Source organism: Tympanuchus pallidicinctus, unplaced genomic scaffold (genome assembly GCF_026119805.1).
Source record: "Tympanuchus pallidicinctus isolate F22 unplaced genomic scaffold, pur_lepc_1.0 scaffold24, whole genome shotgun sequence".
Classification (NCBI taxonomy): Eukaryota; Metazoa; Chordata; class Aves; order Galliformes; family Phasianidae; genus Tympanuchus; species Tympanuchus pallidicinctus.
In genome coordinates, this window is record NW_026294741.1 from 6,659,886 (window position 1) to 6,680,172 (window position 20,287).

Here is a 20,287-nt window from a genome sequence, read left to right on the forward strand (position 1 = left end):
GTACCATTTGATTTATTCCACAGTAACCAAGCCTGAGGGGAAGAAAAGATACATTCATTTCAGCTCCCACTCGGTGACTTTCACCACCAGTAATAACCGCTCAGGGGCAGAATCTGCCCCTGCATCTTCACCCACATTCACAAATTGTTTGTGCCTCAGTTTCCTTTTTGCATGGAGACAGCACTGCGCTCCTGGCTCACTCCCCTCAGAACAACCATGATAGGTGCAGGAGTGCTGCCCTGGCTACACTATACTGGCAGTGTCCTGCACAAGGGCTTGTTGGTCCTGTTAGTAATGATTAGAGAATAGCTAGAGAACATATTTTTTTCTTTTGTGTTTTCCATCTGAAAGGGATGGAGACAGCATTCAATTGTTGAAGAGTTACTTTTCTATTAGCAAGCGGGTGTGGACAAGCAGCTTGTGTTGCTGAAGGTATTAAAATTGCACCACGTGGTCCTGCAGGAGTGACTGGGAAGTGAATGCAAAGCTGAGGATCCCCAAAGACTGCATATCTTAAAAGCGAGCAGGGAGACGGAAATAAACCCTCCTGCGATTTTTAAAGCAGTTCTGAGACTATTAGGGATCCCTGCTCAGAGGTTGTGAATAGGATCTTTTGCAAAGAGCATTTTCCTAATTTCCTATTCTGTGTTTAATAATTCCAAGGTAAGATTTGAGATTTAACATTACAAGTGGGTTAACAGATTAAGGAGGCAGAAACAGTTCCCTGCTCTACTTGCAGTGCTGTCTGCAGATTGACCTCATGTAAATGGGTGCAGAGGTTAAACTGAGTGCTCCTGTTTTGCTGATTCTCATCTTCGGCTGCTGAGCTGCGGTCTGCCAGTCCCCTCTGCTGGCTGTGGCGTGCTGAGGGCTGTGCTGCACTGCATGTTGCATGATGCCAGCACGGAGGATTAACAGCCCTGGACTCAGCCTCGTCTCTGCTCCACTGCTTCAAGCACCTGGCACCTCTCTTACAGGGCAGCAGCAGGAGAAAGAGTACCAAAAAAAGGAACCAACTGGGTAATCTTAAAAAAAAAAACAAAAAAAACTTCGAAACCAAGGCATTCTTCTCAGAGCAGATAAGCTCCCCACTGGGAATGTACAACTAGATGTTAAGTTTGCTGAGTTTGCAGCCAAATTTAATGGCCTCTGTGTTCCATAGGAGCCACGGTGCCTCTCCCACCCTGAAATATCGCTCAGCATCCCAGCAGCCCTCTGCTGCACACCGGATTGCTGGCTGATCCTGCAGTGCGGACAGGGGTTGCTCAGGGCAGCTTTGCAGCTGGGTGCAAGGAGCTGAGAAGGGCAGCGGCAGCAGCAGGGCTGGCACTGGGCAGCAGCTCCTGATGGCTCACTGCCAGCCAGCCAGCATGTCTGAGACGGAAACCCCAGTGAAAAGGCTGATAACAACCCATGCTTGTGGCCAGAGGCCCAGCGGCCCTGCACGGGAGGGCAGAGCCCAGGGGAGTCTGCACCAAGTCCAACACGGAGCCTCCGTGCTCTGACACCCTTTGCAGCATTGCTCTGCGTGCACAAATTCCCTGGTGCCAAGAAGCACTGTACACCAGAGCAAGCATGGGCACTGCAAAAGGATGTAGTAGAAAAACTAAAGGTTTATTTTTATTATTATTTTTTAATAAAATACATTCTTACAAAATAACTCTTTCCCATGCTGAGGGGCTGAGCATGGTTCTCACTGGCTCTCCTTCCACCCCCTCTCCTCAATCTGGATCTGCTCAAGGCTGCAGGGGCTTGGGGTGCAGGACACCTCAGCACAGGTCCAGCACCCCACACAGTGCTGGTGGAGGTCCCGTGGGTGCCTTAGTGAGAGCAGGTCCCCAGTGGCCCATGCAGGTGCTACCTGCTCCAGCGTCCCAGCAAGCCCTGTGCCCAGAATTCCTGTGAGTCGACATCGGACGCTGCTCCTGCTGCCTTGAAGCTGGTGATGGGGATGACGACTGCATTTTGGAAGAGGAGAAGGAAGAGGGTGCAGGTCTATCAGGCAGTGTGGATGCTGCAGATAAAGGGGCACAGTGGGTTTGGGTGTTCTGTCCTCACAGCTGTTTTTCTTCCCAAGGCTATCCCTGAGACCCATCACTCCCGACCTGGGGAAACCCTGCTCACCTCTCACTGTGCACTGTCCAGCTCCTTCCCTTTCTTAGTTGACTTTGACTAGGAGTTAAAAAAAAGAAAATGGTAATGCTTTTACAGAGCCCCCCACAAAGGAACATTCCTAACATCCAACATGTAAGATGAATTTGAGGGGATCTGTTTTCACATCCTATGAAAGGACATGGAACATTCCATGGTTATGGGGATGTTCTCAGAAAGTGATTTGGGAACGTCATTTTGGAGAGAATACGGGGGCTCCGGGTTCCCACTTCTCAGGACAGTGCCTGGGTGCTCCTGGATGCACGCACCTTCACTCGCCCGCCCAAGGGAGGAACATGCCAGTACTCACAGGCTCCTGTTCTGCATACTTGAACTTCTTCTGCTTGTAGTAGTCCCGTCCTTGGAGAAAATGCAGCAGGAGCAGGTCACAGAGGACAGAGGCCTTGAAGCAAATCATAGGCAGGGTTGGGGCTGCCCTCCAGCTCACCGTGCCCACTATGCTTCCAACCCAGTTTGCTCTATGAACTGGGGTTCCTTCTGCTTCTGAGTGCTGAAAAGCACACAGCTGCCTGAAAGCCGGGTTAGAACATTTAGGACAGAAGTGTGCTGGATCTGATACTGAGCAACTTAAGCCATCAGAAGTTAAGTGCTTCCCATTTAGGTACACGCAGCACACACACCCTTAGGATTATGCAGAAGTTTTTGTGTCTTGCATCAGGATCAGGATCCCGGGATGCTCTGTAGGATGGCACTCCCCACAGCAGGAACAGGGGCCATGGGGTCACCTCCTTCCTGAGAGTCACAGCAAGGCTAGTGAAGCTATATGAAGGCTGGAAACATCCAAACTTACCACTCCAAAAATACCAATCCCAGAGCCAATCGTGGTCATGGTGGGGATGATGTCAAATTTGCCTGCCTGCATAAAATGAGATAGAAGTGGTGTCGTGTGACAGTGGACTCACAAGGAAAAGATGTGACAGCTTCAGGTAGGGTTCCAACTGCAGAGCTCACCACTGCTCAGAGAAACAAGAGCTGAGTAAGGACTGTTTTTAGCATATTGGTCAGAAAAAGAATATGATTGGCTTGGGTTTAGGCACACAGATTGAAATTATTTCACTTCCTATATTTGTAACTAAAAAGGGACACCCTTTAAATACTGCCAGTGGGAGCACCACGAGGAAAGCCCTTACCTTGCCATTCACCAGGATGTCGAATCGGATCCCAAACACCTTGTACAGTGTCCTCTTTTCCATGTCATCTTCTCTGTAGTATTTGGCATATCTGTCCCATTAAATGGGGAGTGTTAATGGTTCATTTGGGTGTTTATAACCCCCTGAATCCCTTCTGCCATCACTGGGTGCTGTGGGATCCCAAAACCATCACCTCCAGCTTCTGCCTGTAGGAGGAGTGCCCTCACCTGAAATTGAAGCCTGGTGAAACGTTGCTGTCGTCATTGTAAAGGCCGTGGAACTGGTAAATAGGTTTGCAGTACCGGATAGGCCAGTCGAGGTCACAGTTCCAGTCAATGGTGATGCCCACCACACCGCCCTGCAGCCAAGAGAGCGGTCACTGGGGCTGCACTTAAGACCAAGTCCATACCCTCTTGTTCCTGATCATCATGCAGAGCCCAAGGAGTGGTTTAGTGGTTGGCAGCCCTCCCACGGCAGGTTGTTGGTACTGGGTGATCTTTGAAATCTCTTCCAACCCAAGCCATCCAATGATGCTGATTCTAAGAATAGTTCTGCAAAAGAGTGCTCTATGGCCCCTATGGAACAGCCTGTCCTTGCCTGATTTCTCCCATGAGCTTTGCCTCTGGTTTAATCTCACTGCATCAAAGCATTACATTTCATGGCTTACATTTAAATCTAAATCAGAAAAAGGCTACATCCACAGAGCTTCACCATCCATAAGGGATTTAATTCAGGCTCTTCTGTGCAGCGCTGGGGAGAGCGCATCCCTTGTCCCAGTGACACCAGCCCTGGTATCCCCTCCCCATGACTGCAGGGGACAGCAGCAGAATCTTCCTTACCTTCACAGCCAGCATACTGAAATTTTGACCTGATTCCTTCACGACATATCCCAGGTCGAACACAGGGCACAAGGAGTCGGTGACTTTGTGGTACGTGCATTTCTTCAGGTACTGCGTGGTGACGCCCTCCACTAAGTTGCGCCTGCAACAGAAAATCAAAAGGGAGTCTGAAGATCTGAATCATTGAATCGTTTTAATGGCAATGGAACTCCAGAGGTGCCTGGCCCCACATGTTGCTCCAGCTCGTAGATAACATGTCTCACAGCATCCATAGCAATCCTCTGCCATCTCCTCTAGAAGGGATGATGATGCCTTGCATGCCACTCATCTCTGCCCTTTCTCTCCAAAATAGCCTTTCCACGAAGCCTCCTAATCCAGCTGGTTTCACAAGCATCGTGCTTTGGTCATCCCCATCCCATCACTTCTGCTCAGCTCTTAATTAGCGGCAGTGATCAAAGACAGGAAGTCCCCTCCTGACCCCACAGCTGGCTGTGGCTGCCCTCGCCTTCCAGAATCTGCTGTCCCCTGCCATGTCCCGCTCACACAGCCCCAGTCACTGCCCCTTAAGAGTGGGGACATGACCAGCTTAGCGAGAAATTTCCCATGCTCAGCACAAATAGCTTCTCCTAATTTGCTCCAAATGAGATATGTGAGTGGTGGTGTCACAAATCCCTGTGTGCTGGCGTATGTCTGACCCCACATCCTACTGCTTTGCATTTTTGAGGCAGCAGGCTCATCCTAGCTGTTCATACCACACTACCTCATGCAGTGTTTTAGTGCTTTCTTATGGGGAAAAACAGGGAGAAAGAAGAGAAGGGAAGGGAAAGAGATTAGTTTCAGCAACCCCTTTCCTACAGTCACCAGCCAAGCTGAGACAGATGTGAAAGGGAAATGTTCATCTCCACCAGCTCATTTATATGGATGTTGCAGTCAGACCATCCTGAGCAGGGTGGTGGGGGATGCCATCCTCTGTGAAGGCAGATGCATCCAGGGCGTCCCCCTTAGGGCCACGGCCAAGCAGAAGTCTTCTCACAGACCTCTTACCTGGACACCTTGAACTTGGGGAAGGTGATGCTGTTCTTGATGAACATGGTGAACTTCTCCACTTCTGGCAACAGGGCAGGGCTGAAAAACACAAGTGTGGGCACATGTCCACGGCAAGGGGGAAAAGCACTCTGTGTGTGCTGGGAGATGCTTCATGGTGGTCCATGGGATGGGAGATGGAGCTCATGGCAGAGCACGATGTTGCTGTGAGGGCAGAGAGAACAGAGCGGGGCCACGGGGCCATGCGCAGAGCCCAGGATTGCTCTGCCAACCCCAGCAGGGTGGGAAATAGGGCAGCAGCATCTCTGCTTACTTGGGGATGGGGTAGTCCACTTCAGCAGGGCACCAGCCAAAGATTTCACAGGTCTTCACTGAAGTGTTGAAATTAATGCATTTGCCTGTCATGATTCCTGTGGGATAGAGATGGCTGCTCACATCCCTGAACACTGGGGAACTCAGCTTAATGCTGGGATCTGTGGGGTCTGGCTGGAGTCCCAGCTCTTCCAGAGATGTCCAGAGCACCACACACTCAATTCTTTCGGGCCTCTTTACAAAAAGCACAATTAATTGTGGCCAATTAGCTGCTAGAAAGCTATCAGTTTGGGGAAAACATCCAATTGCCTTGACTAGTTTTGTCAGGAACGGTTTTTGCAGCTCAGCCATCACTGGGAAGAGGAAAGCAGGGCCAGCCCCAGTGGGACCCTTTCCCGGGATGCTGCACCACAGCATCCACAGGTGACTGTACCTTGCCCCTGGCGGCTGTATGTCCCCTCACTGCAGTCGCTGTCCTGGCTGCAGAGACCAGTGTCTGGCGCCTGTTTGGAGAAAGGCACTGAGCATTGCATCCCAGCCTCATATCCGTGCTTTCTGTTTGTCCCATTCTGGGGACAGAACTCATTCATACACCTCTTCCCAGCTGAGGGCATCCAGAGTAAGCAGGGAAAAGAGGAGTATTTTTTTTTCCAGTTCCTCACTGTCAAAATTACTTCCTCAGTGCCACCACCACAACCCTCCAAGTTACAGAAGCTGTGACCACTGAAGAAAGCAGGTGTGTTTACCTCAGGGCAGGTTCCTTGTTTCTGTCCAGGAGTGATAATGAAGTTGGTCATCACCACAAAAGAACTGTCTCCCTGCAGAGACACAGCCAAGGAGCTGATGAGTGGCACGGTTGGCAGTTCCTTTATAGAGGAACCTATTCTGCTGGCACAGGAGACACCAAAACCACCAGGGCCTGGCTGGGCTGGTGGCTTCTTCCTCCTCAAATATGGGCTCTCCTTGGGGTGCTATGGTGTCACCAGCCCCAGAGATGGTTCAGAACCCTTTCTTCCAAAGGTGGAGGTATTGTAGGAGCTTTGGTCCTTGGTTAGGTGGCATCAAGCATGCCCCATCAGTGCTGGTGGGCCCCAAGCATGGGATGCTCCCAGGTGTGCTATGTGGGCAAGGGGTTATTGTGGGAGCCTCCTGCTTTGCACCATGGAAAGCCCACATGGTGCATGGGGAAATTCCTGGTTGGGGTGACAGCAGTCCCCAGCCCCTCCTGCCCCCTTACCTGGGGTGGGAAGACATAATCCACCACATCCCAGATGTGTGGACCCAAGGTGCTCTCGTTGGTCATTGTCAGGCCCTTGAGTTTCACTGACACAGAGCTGACGATGCTGTCCTGTGTCTGGTAGCCCTTCTCATAGAGGAAAACCCACCTGTATGGGGAAAAGCAACTGGGTGAGGATGGCAATGTGGGCACATGAGGCACCCTGGGACAGGACAGGATGAGGGACATCATGGGGGATGAGGGCAGATGCCACAGGCACATCTCTGTGGCCAGGTACCATCACCAGGGGGGGATATTTCCCGAATTTCCTCTTGCTGAAGCTCACCCACTCTGTGCTCAAGGCACATGCTATAGCTGCAGGACTCAACCCTTGCCTCAGGCTCATTTAATTTGGGATGTGTGACGCATTTTGTGGCTGCAGGCACACAAAGGTAGATGGAGCAGGATTTGTAGGCACCTGGGATAGAAACCTATGGTGGGATTGTAGCAAAGGCTGCAGGATGCCTGCATCTCCCAGCTGGTGGCGGGGGCCAGCTCCTGGCACTTTTTAACTCAGGGCATAAACAAGCTGCCAGTGGATTTGCTCTGACTCGGGGAGACTATAAACATGGGCAGGCGACCATTCTGGATAGCATTCCTGGCACTAAAAAAGGAGCGCTCTGGTTTTCGTCCCCGCCTGGTGCTCTGCCCTGCAGCTGCCGGCCCTTCTGGGGACACTGTGGGGATGATGCTTTCCGGTGTGCCCTGAGACAAGGGGGCAGCACCCAAGGATGGAAGCAGAAATCCATGTGCTGCTGAAGAACTCTCCTTTTTCACCCTAAACAGTACTGGGTTCTACAATTTATATTGGGCATCTTCTCCTAGCTGTGGGCTGGGAGCTGGGCAGCCCCACATTTGCCTCCATCCTGCATGCACACAGGGCCTGGAGGGATCCAGTGTCTCCTCAAGCAAGGGGAAGAGCCATCAAGCACGGAGCTGCAGGACATGCTGGACCTTCCTCAGTGCTCACATCTCTGCTGATAGCATCGCAACAGCACCGTGCCAGCATCCTCCTCTGTCCCTGGGCATCACTTCCCCCACTGTTGGCATTTTGTTCTCTCCCTGCTGCCCAGCCCACTTTTAGCTGGGTTACTTAAGTTGCGGTTCCTTAGGAAATCCTGCGGCAAGCAACCGCCCCTGCGTGTTCGCCATTTGTCTGCAGTTGGGGCTGAGGTCCTGGTGAGCCAGGCAGGAGGGAATTGGGATTCCACCCCACAAAGGGCAGCTCTGGGGTGCTCCCCCCAAATTCCAGGGACAGAGGGGAGACGCTGTGATGGGTGCTGCTGCTCCCGGGGCACTCTGGTCTTGCTCTGAGCTCCATGTGCAATAAATACTCACTTTTCCCCCAGTTCTTACTCTACTTTTCCCACTGTGCCATGCCTCCCTGTCTATACAAACTCTCACAGATGCTGCTTTCCAGCCCATTAGTGCACAGCGGTGATTCCTGCATCATTCCCAACTCTTGTGTCCCGTAACATTGCGCCTTGTGCTGGCAAATCCCCATTGCAGGAAGGATCCTGATGGTTGGAGGCAGCCCTGACCAGCCTTACCAGGCCTGGGGTACCTGAGAATGTGTGTCCCCACATAATTCCAGCCCATCTGCCTCTTCTGTGCCCTGTTTTTAAGCTGCTCTTGGGGCTGCCTCCTACAAGCAAAGGAAAACAGGGCCCTGGAGTATGGCCTCCAGCAGCCAGGGAGGGCACAGGGAAATTTATGGTCCTGTCTGCAGCCACTTGGGGCTCACAAATCACCGCGCTGGCCCCAGCTGCTTCTCATTTCATACGAAAGAAAATAAAAATAACAACAGATTCTCAGGCCAGCAGCCAGCAGCTGGAGCAGAGCAGAGGGCAGCTCAGCAGGCGCTGAGGCTGGGCAGGGCTCGTGGCTCTGCACCGCTGGGATGGGAAGGATGTGGGGAGCAGCCCCACAGCACGGGGTGACGACGACATGGGAATGCGATGCCGTCACCGTATACCCCCCCCGTGTTGGGATATGGGAGTGATGGGAACCTCCTTCCTCTCTCCATTCCTATTTTTCATTTAGGAAAGCAAGCTCACCCTATGATGTACGCCAGGACGATGAGCTGGATCAGTCGGAAGGTCAGTCCCACCTTCTTGTTCCTCACCAGCACCATGCGGGGGGTGTCATACTCGAAGAGGAATGAGGACAGCTTGTCCATGCATCGCTGCCCCATGGCCACGCCGGGGCTGTGCCGCTGGCCCCAATGCTTGCCACCGCCACGCGGCTTGGGCTGTGCCTGCCGTCACTCCTCTGTTTGCAGAGGGATTAAAGTAAAAATAAATAGAATGATAAGGATAAAAAAAAATGCTATCGGTGGTGCTCTGTGCTCAGCCGGGCTGTCAGGCTTCCTCCTCTGCACAGAGACGGGTTTTCCTCTTCCTATAAGTGCTGGGCTGGGTGCAGCAGTGCCCTACATGGTGTGGGGGTGGGACGGGTGCTGAAGCCCTCCCTGGGACTGGGAGGGCTCGGGGACAGCGGGATCAGAGGCACCCCAGAGTTTGGTGCTGATGGTCCCTGAGGTGGATTTGGACTGTGGGTCTCCCACTCTTTTCCCTAACCCGTATCCCACTCTATGTCCCTAAGGCCACCTCTGACCCCATGTCACCATGCTAGATGGGGGCACAGGAGCCCCAACCCAACGCTGGGCACTCAGCCACAGGACCCCAGCCTGGCTTCCTTCCACAGCTCAGCTGCCCCACTGGGAATTGGCTGCAACCCAGCACTTGCACGGGCTGAGTCGAGCACTGCGAGGCATCTCCAGCATTTCCTGAGAGGTTCGGCTGGGAGCGGGGCTGGCGGGATGCAGGCAGGGATGATGCAGGCGGGGGCCATCATGGGCAGGGGCTGGATCCCACATACTGGGCTGAAATTCAGGGCCTGACACTGCTGCAATGGACAAAGCACAGAAGTGTTGGCTGCAGGAACCCATACTTGCATTGCATCCTATCAGCTGTTCCCTGGGGTGGGACTTGCTTTGCTGGGGAGTAGCTGGGGAAGGTTTTGGGGTGTCTCCAAAGCTCCCAGCAATGCCAATACTTCCTGCTGCACTCCTGCCAGTACAGGGAACAGCTCCTGGACAGAGCTGAGGGGCACCAAGATAAGAATGTGGCTCTGCTCTTCCTCTGTGTTGGGGAACCGCTTTTGAAAACACAGAGAAGTTTCTCCTGATGGGTTGAATCTTCCAGAACATTCCTGTTAGCCTCACCGATCACCCTTTGCTTGGCATTGCGCTCCTGTTGGCTCAGCATGCTGCCACCCCACAAACACAAAGCAAGCAGAACAAATCTAAGCACGCTGCAGGAAATGGGGAGCATGGGAGAAACCCAAAGCCGCAAAGCCCGGGGCCCAGGATCAGATGCTCGGTGGCATGACTACATCCTGACCCCAAGAGACATGAAAGCAGCCACACAAAGAGCCAAAAGCAATGCAAAGAGCTGATGCTAATCACATAAGATTGAAGGCCGATACCGCTATCGAGCGGAGCAGGCAAACCTTATAAGCTGAGATATCTGTCAGGAGAGCAGCAAATAACTTACTGTATGAAACGAGGCCTTTTAGGGAAGGCGCTTCACCCCTGCCAAAGCCATGGGGATAATGAAAATAGGACAGCTAAATTTAACAGCAAAATGACTTGTAAAAGAGTCACATCCAACCTTCTCCTTGGTACTCGGAGTCAATAAAATGGTTATAACATGGATTTAGCAAAATAGTTTCCATCGGGAGATAATGGGCACCACCCGGCATGATGTCCCTTGGAGCCACATTGCAGTGGGCACGCAGCATCCAACACCATGCCTGCAGCACCCAACCGTTGGCCGATCAGCAGCCAAAGCTCGCCTACTGCACCTGGCCCATATCTCTGGGCTCGCATCTCCCTGGGCTGAATGCTTGTTAAATGACTTTATGGCAGGGAGTGTGATGGCATTGCCAACCTACCTGTTCCCATAACAATGTGAGGTGGCACTGAGCAGTGCCAGCTGGTTGGCATATCTGCGTGCCATCAGCACTGTTTGCAGTGATGCTTCTCCCCGGAGATAACCTTGCAGCTTGCCAGATGGTGAACATAGGGAAGCACTGTGCGTGAGCCCATGAATTAAATGGTGTTTGTATGGGACGTACCTGCCTCTGGGCTGTAGTTGCCTGCAGAACTTCACTGGGTTCCTGGAGCCATGCTGCTGTGCAGTTGCTGGGATCCCTGTGCCGGACTAGAGCTTCCCTCTTAAAGTTCTCTGGTGAACATGTAACTGCAAGGGCTAACAAAAAGATAATAAAAAAAAACAATAGGGACAGAGCATAAAACTGGGCAGAGTGAGGACAGTGAGTCCATCAGCTCCGTTCTGGGAGATAAAAAAGCACATAATGGCAAACAAAGCATTAACACGCCAATGTTAGCACTTAGGACAGTGTTGCCTAAATGCTGGCTTAGGTCTACCCTCCCTGCCTGGCGCTGCCAAGCCCCCAGCACCAGGCTCACTTGCATCCACTGTTCCTATCAGCTCCAAGGGCTGGGACCAACTCAAGAGCATCCTGGCTGCACTGCTCCTCCTGCCCTGCTCATTGCACAGCCTCTACTTAGGGCTACCCAGAGAAAAAAAATAAAAATATATATATATAGTATTCTTAACAGGGACATCTGGGAATGTGAGGGAATCCTCATTTCACAGTGAAACCTGGACCACCAAAGCGTTCAAAGAGTGGGTTTGAAAGCTGCCACACATACCCTCATCCCAAAAAGCAAAGCTGGGGTTGGCACTACACAGGCTTTCCAGGCTCTCAGGCATTGCTTTTCCAAAATATTCTAGTGGGGGGTGCTGGAAATAATAATAGATGAAGTTCATTACACAATCCAGACTCATGCTTGGCAGCTTCCAGCACGGAGCTCTGAATTTCAGCACAAAAAATGTGCAGCACGCTGCAAATCTGGGGGCTGGAGGGAACGAAACACAGTGACAAGTGGGGCAGAAATATGACAGCAGGGTTCAAGAGAGACCTGTGCTGGCTGAGGTCACCAGGCAGATCCCCTGAGTGGCCACTACCAGCAATTTTAGTTGTTCTGAGCCCTGTGCTCCCGCTGGCTGGAGGAGATGCTTCCACCACCCATAGGAAGGGCAGGGAAAGAAAAACCTAAAACTGGCAGATACGTACAAGCGAGGGCTACGAAACGGCATGTTCAGCTTTCTTTCCAATTTTAACTTGTCCTTGACCTCCCTTCGTTCCTTCCCAGCAGAGCTGGCTCTGCTCTGCACAACGCCCCTGTGCAGACAGACAGACGGATGTTTTTGGTGGTGTTCAGTGCTTGGCAGAGATGTTTGCATCCTGGGTTGCCACGGCAACTCGCATCCCTGGTTGCGGGCTTGGCAGCTGCAAGACATGCGAGTGACACCAGGATGCTGAGGGCACTGATGGGTTTGGTGCATCCATCCTATGCCAAAGGCTTCCCATGGGGTACAGAGGCTCCTTTGGTTGCTGTAGGATTAGCACACACTCTAGGTGTTGGGTTCTAATGGCACACACTGCTTCACTGGTGAAAGGCACAGTGATAAAAAAGGGGTTGGGGGAATTTTGTGCTCACCGTGTTCCCAGGAGCAGCTGTGATGGGTTGGTTTGATGTCCAGCTGGCATGGAAGTGGCCCTATGGCAGGCTGCATTCAGTGCATTCGGCAGGATGATGCCAACCACTCTCCTCTTCCAAAACCCTTCATGGCTGCTCCATGGCTCTCTCTTAGCCCTTCCTTAGGACACCACCAGCTTTGCAGCTCCTTTCTCCACCTTGTTGCGTCGGGAAGGGACACATGGGGCCCCATCACAGCAGAAACACATGGAGGGACTCACTGTGAACTCTGATTTGGTCCAAAGCACAATGGGGCAGGATTTTCCATGCAAAACATGACCATGAGAAGAGCTTTGGGTGATCTGGGGCCATGAGTTTCCATCTCCAGCTGTTCTGTTCCACTCCCTAGCAGAGGCCAAATGCTTTCATTATTCCTTCTTTATTAATTATTTCTTTCAGAGATCATTGCAAGGCTTATCCAAACCTACTCAGCCGGGGGGAGTTAAGGTGAGGACTATTCTGGATGCAGTCAAAATTAGCACTGTTATTTGTGTTGCAAATTAGCTGGTACTTTAAAAATTCCCAAGTTGGATCGTGACACTTCTTTCACTTCGCCTTTTGTCGTCTGATGCCAGAGACAAGCTCAGCTCCATTTCTAGTTTGGCTGCCCTGAGAACCCACAAGAAATCCCAATCTGGCGAGCACAGCTCCTTTTAGGGCTGAAGAATGCCCTCAGACACTACGTGCAGCTCCACGAGCTCCCAGCTGCACCCCAAACCTGCACAGGCAGGCAAGGGCAGGGGAGAATGGCAAAAAAAAAAAAAAAAAGAAAAAGCACAAAAAACACAGAAAATCCAGAGTTCTCCAGTAAAATTGCTTTTATTTCTGTAATTTCCTAAGTATAAAACAAATCAGCCCAATATTGTGTGAACAGAGTGGTCGGCGTGCATGGGACGGCGACAAGCCTGGTGGCTGCACCGCGGGCACTGGGACGCGACATCAGAAGCGATAATTGAGTGGAAAAATATCTCTCATATAATAAAATAGGAAACCTCATTTCTTTCAGTTCTACCCCTCGAGTAACACCCTCCCCCCGCCCCAGATATAGTGATTTATCTCTTGCTATGAAGCACAAATTCAGATTCTGGATTCGGTGTGGGCATCCCGAATCAATCCACAAGCACATCCCCAGGCTGAAGGCATGCTATGGCCTCAGTGCTCATCCTCCACTGGGTCTCATGTGCCCAACCTGAGCCCCTGTCACTGCCACTCCAGGCAGATTTAGGCTCACTTCATGCCCCACACCTACCCAAAGCTGAATGGCACCGAGAGGGCAGGACCAGGGCTGGGTGCACCTTTGGCATCTGGGCTAAGAGACAGAGTCATGCTGGGTGTGGACCAAAACCACAGTAAATCCCACTGCGATGCTCATGGTTCTGGGACCTCTCATTTGCACAAACAGCAGCACACAATAAAACCCTGTTCTGCCATTCATCCTCATCCAAGCACAAAGGAAAAAGCATCTGGTCTGTGGATATTCTCCTACTTCACTAAAATATCTATAAAGCCTCTGGAACGGAGTGAAACCCAACCAGAGGGGGTGAGAAATTAAATGACGAGGGGAAAAAGAGAGATGTGGTTCAACCAGTGAGAAGGGGAAATGGGAAGCCTGCTCCGAGTTTCCTGCACTCATCACCTACTTCTGAGATGAGTCTGGAAGTTCACAAGGAGAAGGTAAACGCAGTTGGCTGCTGCCAGAAGAACAAACCTTTGGATGGGGCTCTGCTCTGAATTCTTGCCCACAGTGGCTCATATTTGGTAACTCAGTGCAGCCAAATGGCAACACAATGGCACAGCACTGCCCATGGTGTAGATCAATGGGAAAGAAACCTGGCATCACGTTAACAATAAAATGACCCAAACGCCATCTCTTCCAACAGCCTTCTGCTGGTGGGCACAGAGGATGTCTGCTACCACCACCCCAAGCTCTCTGGCATCATAGGAGACCAAGCATAAATCACAGAATCATAGAATTATATAGAATCATTTAAATGGGAAGGGATCTTTAAAGGCCATCTGGTCCAGCAGGAATTTAATAAAGAGTTAAAGTGCCATGATTTCATCTCTCTGAGATTTTTTTTCTTTTAATTCTCCATACATATTAGAGATTCCTACCCATCACTCCGTGCTCATTATTGGGACCTTTGCACACACACACATCTCAGGTCAAATGAACAATCCCACAGCAGCCATTAGGCTCAGGGTGAGCAGATGGACTGAGCAGGTCCTCTTTGGTGGGACAGACAGTTGGACTGACATGTCCCAGGAAGAGGCACTGAGCAGCTGAAAACCTCACCAAATCCTACTGATGGGCTGGGATGCTCTGAATCAGCTCTGATCTCTCCCAAATGATCTTCCAGCCCCAGAGAAACAGAAGAACATCTCCTCAGAAGTCCCTGAGCTGGTGCTGGATAAAATGCTGTGCTGACACTGGGTGCTGGATGAAATTCCTGCTGGGTATCACCCTGCACAGAGAACTGGGGATGATCTGTACCAAACCATGGAGAAATCCACCCTTTTTTCTGAAGGGCAAACCCACACCTGCAGCCCTATGGAAGCCCTGTGGAAGGTGGAAGCAGTACCTGGGGCATGTCCTGTTCCTCTGCACCAGGCTGAGTCTCATCTGTGGGGAAAATTGCCCTTTAAGAGGAATTGGTTGTCCCCATGGAACACCAATGAACTCAGACATAATGTTTGAAAAATAAAACTTCTTCAAGACAAAGTATAATAATAATTTTTTAAAAAATCAGCAACAACCTTCTTCTAACCACAGAGTAACTATAAAGATCTTCCTAAAGAGCTCCATATTAAAATTCCTTGAATACATTATATATTAAATACAGTAACAACATCTCATGCAAGGTTTTCTGTACAATTAGATCAGCTCAGTAGTATAACAAGTCTGTACATTCCCATTGGTCTGGGGGCTCTGCTCATCTTTGTCAATGCTGGTGATGGAGAAAAGAAAGAAGGATGGCTTCTGCTCATAGTGCCCAGGGCAAGGTGTGATCCTGCCCGTGGGAAAGAGGAATAAGAAAAGCACTGGAAGCTTTTAAGAGGCAAAAAAAGTGAAAGAGCAAGATGCTGTCACAAAGCCTGGCTCTAGTGCTGCTGGGTCCTCCAGGCTGGGATTTAGGAGAAAGCAAAGGTAGAGGGTAGCTAAGCATCACCAGGATGGATCGTGGGGAGAAGGAAGGAAAACGGGAGGGAGCATGTGGGGAGCTGGGATGGATGACCCACCATGCAGCTCCATGGACTGAATCCCAAAACTGCCCTGATCCACCACCTCCCACTGCAGCCTGCACCATCCTCCTGGAGGAAACAACCAAGCTGGTGTCCCACCAAGGGGCGCTGCTGGGGGACCTTCTGTACAAGCATACATTAATTCCCTGATGGTGGGTGTCAGGGACGTGCTGTGCAAGACAGTGGGGCTCCCCACAGCAGAAGACACGAACACACAGTTCCCCTAAGGACTTATGCTCTATGCACAGCTCCTGGCAGGGAAATAATTGAAAATAACTGAGCAAAGGAAGCGTGACCAGGAGCAAGTGGGGACACGAGGATGCCTTGTTCGTCCCCACGCTTGGCTTCAAATACCTCCAGAGGAGATGGCAGTGCAGGTAGGAGCTCACAAGACATCAGATAGAGGGGAACGGACAAAACCACGCCACGATTTGGTGTGGAATGAACCTGAGAAGGCGAAGGGCCAGAGGACAGCAGCACAGGGAGACCTCCAGCTTCTGCTGCACACACACACACACACAACCATGGCACCAGCGGTCCTCCAGGACACCTCACCCTGATGCTGTCCCCAGCACCACCGCACCCCACAGACCCCATCTTATGCCTCAAACCCCAACCCCCCCCCATGGCTCCCTGCCCTGACTCAGCTCACTGTGCTGGGACAAAGCTTTGTGAGAGGGTCTCCAATGCTGCAGGAACAAATCCCCAAGGAACCACGTTCCGACCACACCGTGGCCCTGTAGCTCCATCCCCAAAGCCCTCCGCCAGCTGGCCAGCGATTGCACTGTTATGTACAGGAAAAGGAAAGCGACGAAACAAAACAAAACAAAAACAGGGTTTTTTCTTTTCGACGATTCACCCGCATTTGTCTGGTAGTGGGACACATGCATGTCCTGCTGGCTGCTCACGGTGGGCACGCATGCAAACCCTCAGTCCGAGTTACACGTTTGGGGTCCTTTAGCCTGGAGCGTCTCCTTCGTGTCGTTCATTTCTTGTCCTCTTCTCCTGAAACAAAAGAAAACAAGAAGAAAAAGCATTGGCAGGGGTTTGGGAGCTGCTCATGCTGTGTCTTGATATCCGCGTGCACTTCCAGCACAAGGACCAAGTGACCCATGGCACTTCTACAGCGCTCCTCAAACTAGAAGAGGGAGATGTAGGTTACATGGTATGGGAAAATTCTTTACTCAGAGGTTGGTGAGGCCCTGGCACTGCTGCCCAGAGACGTGTGGGTACCTCATCCTGGAGGTGCTCAAGGTCGTGGATGGGGCCCTGGGCAGCCTGAGCTGGTGTGGGCAGCCAGCCTATGGCAGGGGGTTGGAAGAGGATGATCTTTGAGGTCTCTTCCAACTCTACCATTCTATAATTCTCAGCCTGGGCTCTACAGGTGCCAGCACACACAGCAATGTGAGGCTCAGTCCATTTTTCTGCTTGGGAAACAGAGGCATGGCAGCAGGCTGGCTCCAGTCATTGAACACATTGCAAAAACCATGGGAGAAAACTGATTTTGGAATGGTCACAGCCCAGCTGCAAACACATGTCCTGCCTCAGCCTGAGGACAGTGCCCTCTTCCATGGAAAGGACCAAACAACAGAACAGAAAGGAGGAAAAAAAAATAGCAAACAATCCAACTTTTTCCCATCTTCTGCCAAAATTTCCTTCTAGCAATGCTTGCAAGACCCTTTACATACCAAGATGAAATGAGCAGTTACTGTAGCAGCATCCCTCAGCCACCTGATGCTAAACCTCACTGCTATCCACCTGGTACTGCATGGGCACTCCATGCAGTGAGTGGCTCTGTATCAGGCGCAGCCTTCCCCAGCTGCTCTGCACTGAAGCTGTGCAAGAGGTGGGTGCAGGGATAGGGACAGGATGGGGACCCAGTTGTACACCAACAGCAAGCATCTAACTGCAGCCTTGTGCCCATAAATCCCAGCTGAAGCTTTTGAAAATGCAAAATCTCAGCACACACCATAGGTTCAGCAGGACCTGGACTCACAGTGCCCTTAAACTCCTGTAATTCTGTATCCAAACACACAGCTCAGCTTGGGGTCTGCCTCCTTGTGTTTGGCTTTAGTTGTAATGCGCTCCCATAAAGGGTGACGATGCAGCAGAGACACAGCGCAGCACTGATCCCAGTGAGCTGCTGCAGTGCAGGGCTTCTGGCAGTCACACATCCCCTGCTGAGAGCCCCAGAGAAAGGGACATCCTCCCTCCCCCTCATCCACAGAGGTGGGTATGTGATGGGGATGTTGTCTCTTTACAGTGAGCCAGCACAAGGATTTTGGTCCCTGCAGATGAGGGAGGGCTCTGACTCAGGCTGGGATGGGGAATGGCGAAGCCCTAATGTCCTGGTGAAGATGCTGCTCAATGCCTTGGACAAGCTGAGGACCCTGCAGTAGCAACACTGACCCTTGAGATGGGTTTGCTTTGGGGTTTGGACCCGTGTCTGAGTTTTGTGCCTTTTGAAATCCACTGTGAAAAAGGACTTCTGCAAGATCTGAGCCCAAATGCCTGGAAATTGACCTTCTGCACACCCAGGGGTTTGCAAAATGCAGCATACTAAAATGCACAGAGGACAGCAAGTAATATTAGTAGAAGAGATCCTTGAGGGCGGTCAGCCCCTGCAGTGACCCAGTGTGAACATGGGGAAGGACCAGGACTGCAGAACACCTCCAACCCCCTGGCCTGGACATGTGCAGGTCATTTCATGCCAAGCCAGCTCCCACTCACGCTTTTAACCAGAATGGAGACAGCAGAAAACTCAGTGTACACCTGACAGAGCGGTGGGGTGGGGAGAGGAACACAGAATACTGAGATCAGGGTGAAAATCCCCAGTCTCAGCTTTCTGCAGCCTCAGGGATGAGGAAAACTCAGCGTAATGGAAACACCATTTATCTCAGTCTGATCAACGGAGAAACATTTCCATGCAAAACCTGAATCAGCAAAACTCACAGCTAAACATTGGCAGCCGTCAACCCAGTGCCCTTGGCCATCCCTTAGATTTTGGCCTCTCTGCTGCAGGTCCCATGCTCCAGACCAACCCCAAGCCCTGCCTAGCCAAATCTGCTGGGATGCAGTGTGGGTAGGTCCCCACACAACTCAACAAGGCTTCAGAAGAAGCACAGCCACGTGGGGATGAGACACGTGGGGACGCCCACCCTTTCTCTGGAGTCCTGCAGGTTTTCAATTGGTGCTCCCCGCTCCACATGTTTCTTACTGTCCTGAGAATTCCTGGCAAAGAAAAAAATAAAAAATCACAACACCACATTTAAAAGTGGCTTTTTGTTGTTATTGTTGCTGTTTGCCAAACTCCAGAGGAATTACGATGATGCAGGATTTTAATGATTTCTTTTAAATGTGATGATGGAAGCGTGATTTTGCTGTGATTGAGTAGCTGCATCAGAATCCCTTACTGGATAAAACACAGAGTGAATGGTGGGCATGCACAGCACCGTGACTGAGGAGCTCAGGGGATCCAGCACTTGAGGGACATGGCACTGGGGACCAGAAGCAGGGAACACTCCAAGCTCATGTTAGACTGAAAGAGGATCATCCCTTTCCAGAAACCGCCTCCAGAAACCTCACTTGGAGCTGGGTTGTTATAGCAAAACACAAAGTGTGGGAGACAGAAACACTCATCCCCAGAGCACAGATGGTGAAGCGAAGACCAAGGCCATGCATGGGAGCCAAGAACCCAACCAGCTCTCCTACATCCCAGCCCAGTGGCTGTGCCTGAAGATTGCTGCTATGTGATGAGATGTGCTGGGGTGATGCAAGGCATCCAGCAGTCCAACAAGAGATGCAACAATTAAATAGCATTACACCAGGAGCAACTTCCAACTGGTCTGCAAAAACAAGAGCACCTCCACCTCTTGGTGGTCAGGGAAGCTGGTGGGAGCACCTTGGGACCCAACGATGGTGGTGGTTGCAAGTTGCAGATATTTCTGCCTGCAATAATTTCCAATCCAAGATTTCCAGGTTTTTTGCATTCACACTGCACTGGGAGAAACCAAACTGGGCCACCATGATGCCCCGAACCTCCCCCTGGCCAGACCTCCCTTTAGCTCTGAAATGCAAGAACTGCCCCTGAAGGTTTAACTCAGTACTGAGATATCATCCACAGCAGTGTCTTTTTCAAGAAATGAAAGAAAACGATGATATCACCCACTCAGAGGGCTGTCTAAACACACGTCATGATTTACAGCGCGTGGGAAACACGGACCTGCTGTAAACAGGCTCCCTGAGTAGAGTTCAGCCAATGGCAACTCCAGTAAAACCAGTTTGTAAGGCACAGCTCCTACTAGGTCTTAAAACAGAGGTGCAAACATGAGACAGGGAGAGTCACAGAGGGGTGCAAAAATCAAAGGGACTTCTGTTGGAAAGCACTCTTTGATTCCTTTTGCTTTAAAGGAAGGAATTCAGTTCCCAGAGGTTGGAGAGGAGCTGGATAAACACATGTGGCAGATTTATCTGTTGTTCCTGCCTGCAGTGAGCATCTCCAGCAGACTGAGTATCAACAACTCTGCCTGGCGTGGCAGCTGGGGAGGAAGGGGTAGGAGAAAAAGTCCCTTTTTCGTAGCTGAGAAAGCAGAGGTGGATGGACATGCAGTGCAGACACCATGTGAATTGCCCCAAGCCG

At 51.3% G+C, this 20,287-nt stretch overlaps 2 protein-coding genes across 5 annotated transcripts in view; both read right to left on the reverse strand.

Annotated features, from left to right (window-relative positions):
* Window positions 1–1,595: 1,595 nt before the first annotated feature.
* On the reverse strand, window positions 1,596–9,167 carry P2RX1 (purinergic receptor P2X 1). Of its 2 annotated transcripts, none has more exons than XM_052689071.1 (13): window positions 8,831–9,167; window positions 6,735–6,882; window positions 6,244–6,315; window positions 5,931–6,000; window positions 5,499–5,595; window positions 5,186–5,266; window positions 4,142–4,283; window positions 3,530–3,660; window positions 3,303–3,393; window positions 2,963–3,028; window positions 2,462–2,554; window positions 2,125–2,172; window positions 1,596–1,958 (listed from the first exon to the last, which is right to left on the reverse strand). In XM_052689071.1, the coding sequence occupies exons 1-12, from the start codon at window positions 8,965–8,967 to the stop codon at window positions 2,128–2,130; spliced, it is 1,173 nt and encodes a 390-aa protein (XP_052545031.1). In that variant the 5' UTR covers window positions 8,968–9,167; the 3' UTR covers window positions 1,596–1,958; window positions 2,125–2,127. The 2 variants fall into 2 exon arrangements, with proteins under 2 accessions (XP_052545031.1, XP_052545030.1); XM_052689070.1 differs by having other exon boundaries at window positions 1,596–2,014.
* Window positions 9,168–13,205: 4,038 nt separating this feature from the next.
* Window positions 13,206–20,287, reverse strand: part of ATP2A3 (ATPase sarcoplasmic/endoplasmic reticulum Ca2+ transporting 3) — a 36,094-nt gene continuing 29,012 nt past the window's right edge. For 2 of the 3 annotated variants that reach the window (XM_052688740.1, XM_052688743.1), the window contains 2 exons: window positions 18,807–18,879; window positions 13,206–16,653 (listed from right to left, as the gene is read on the reverse strand). In XM_052688740.1, coding sequence (XP_052544700.1) covers window positions 16,578–16,653; window positions 18,807–18,879 — 149 coding nt within the window. In that variant the 3' untranslated portion in view covers window positions 13,206–16,577. The remainder of the gene's footprint in view (window positions 16,654–18,806; window positions 18,880–20,287) is intronic. The other variant, XM_052688741.1, reaches the window with a different exon arrangement.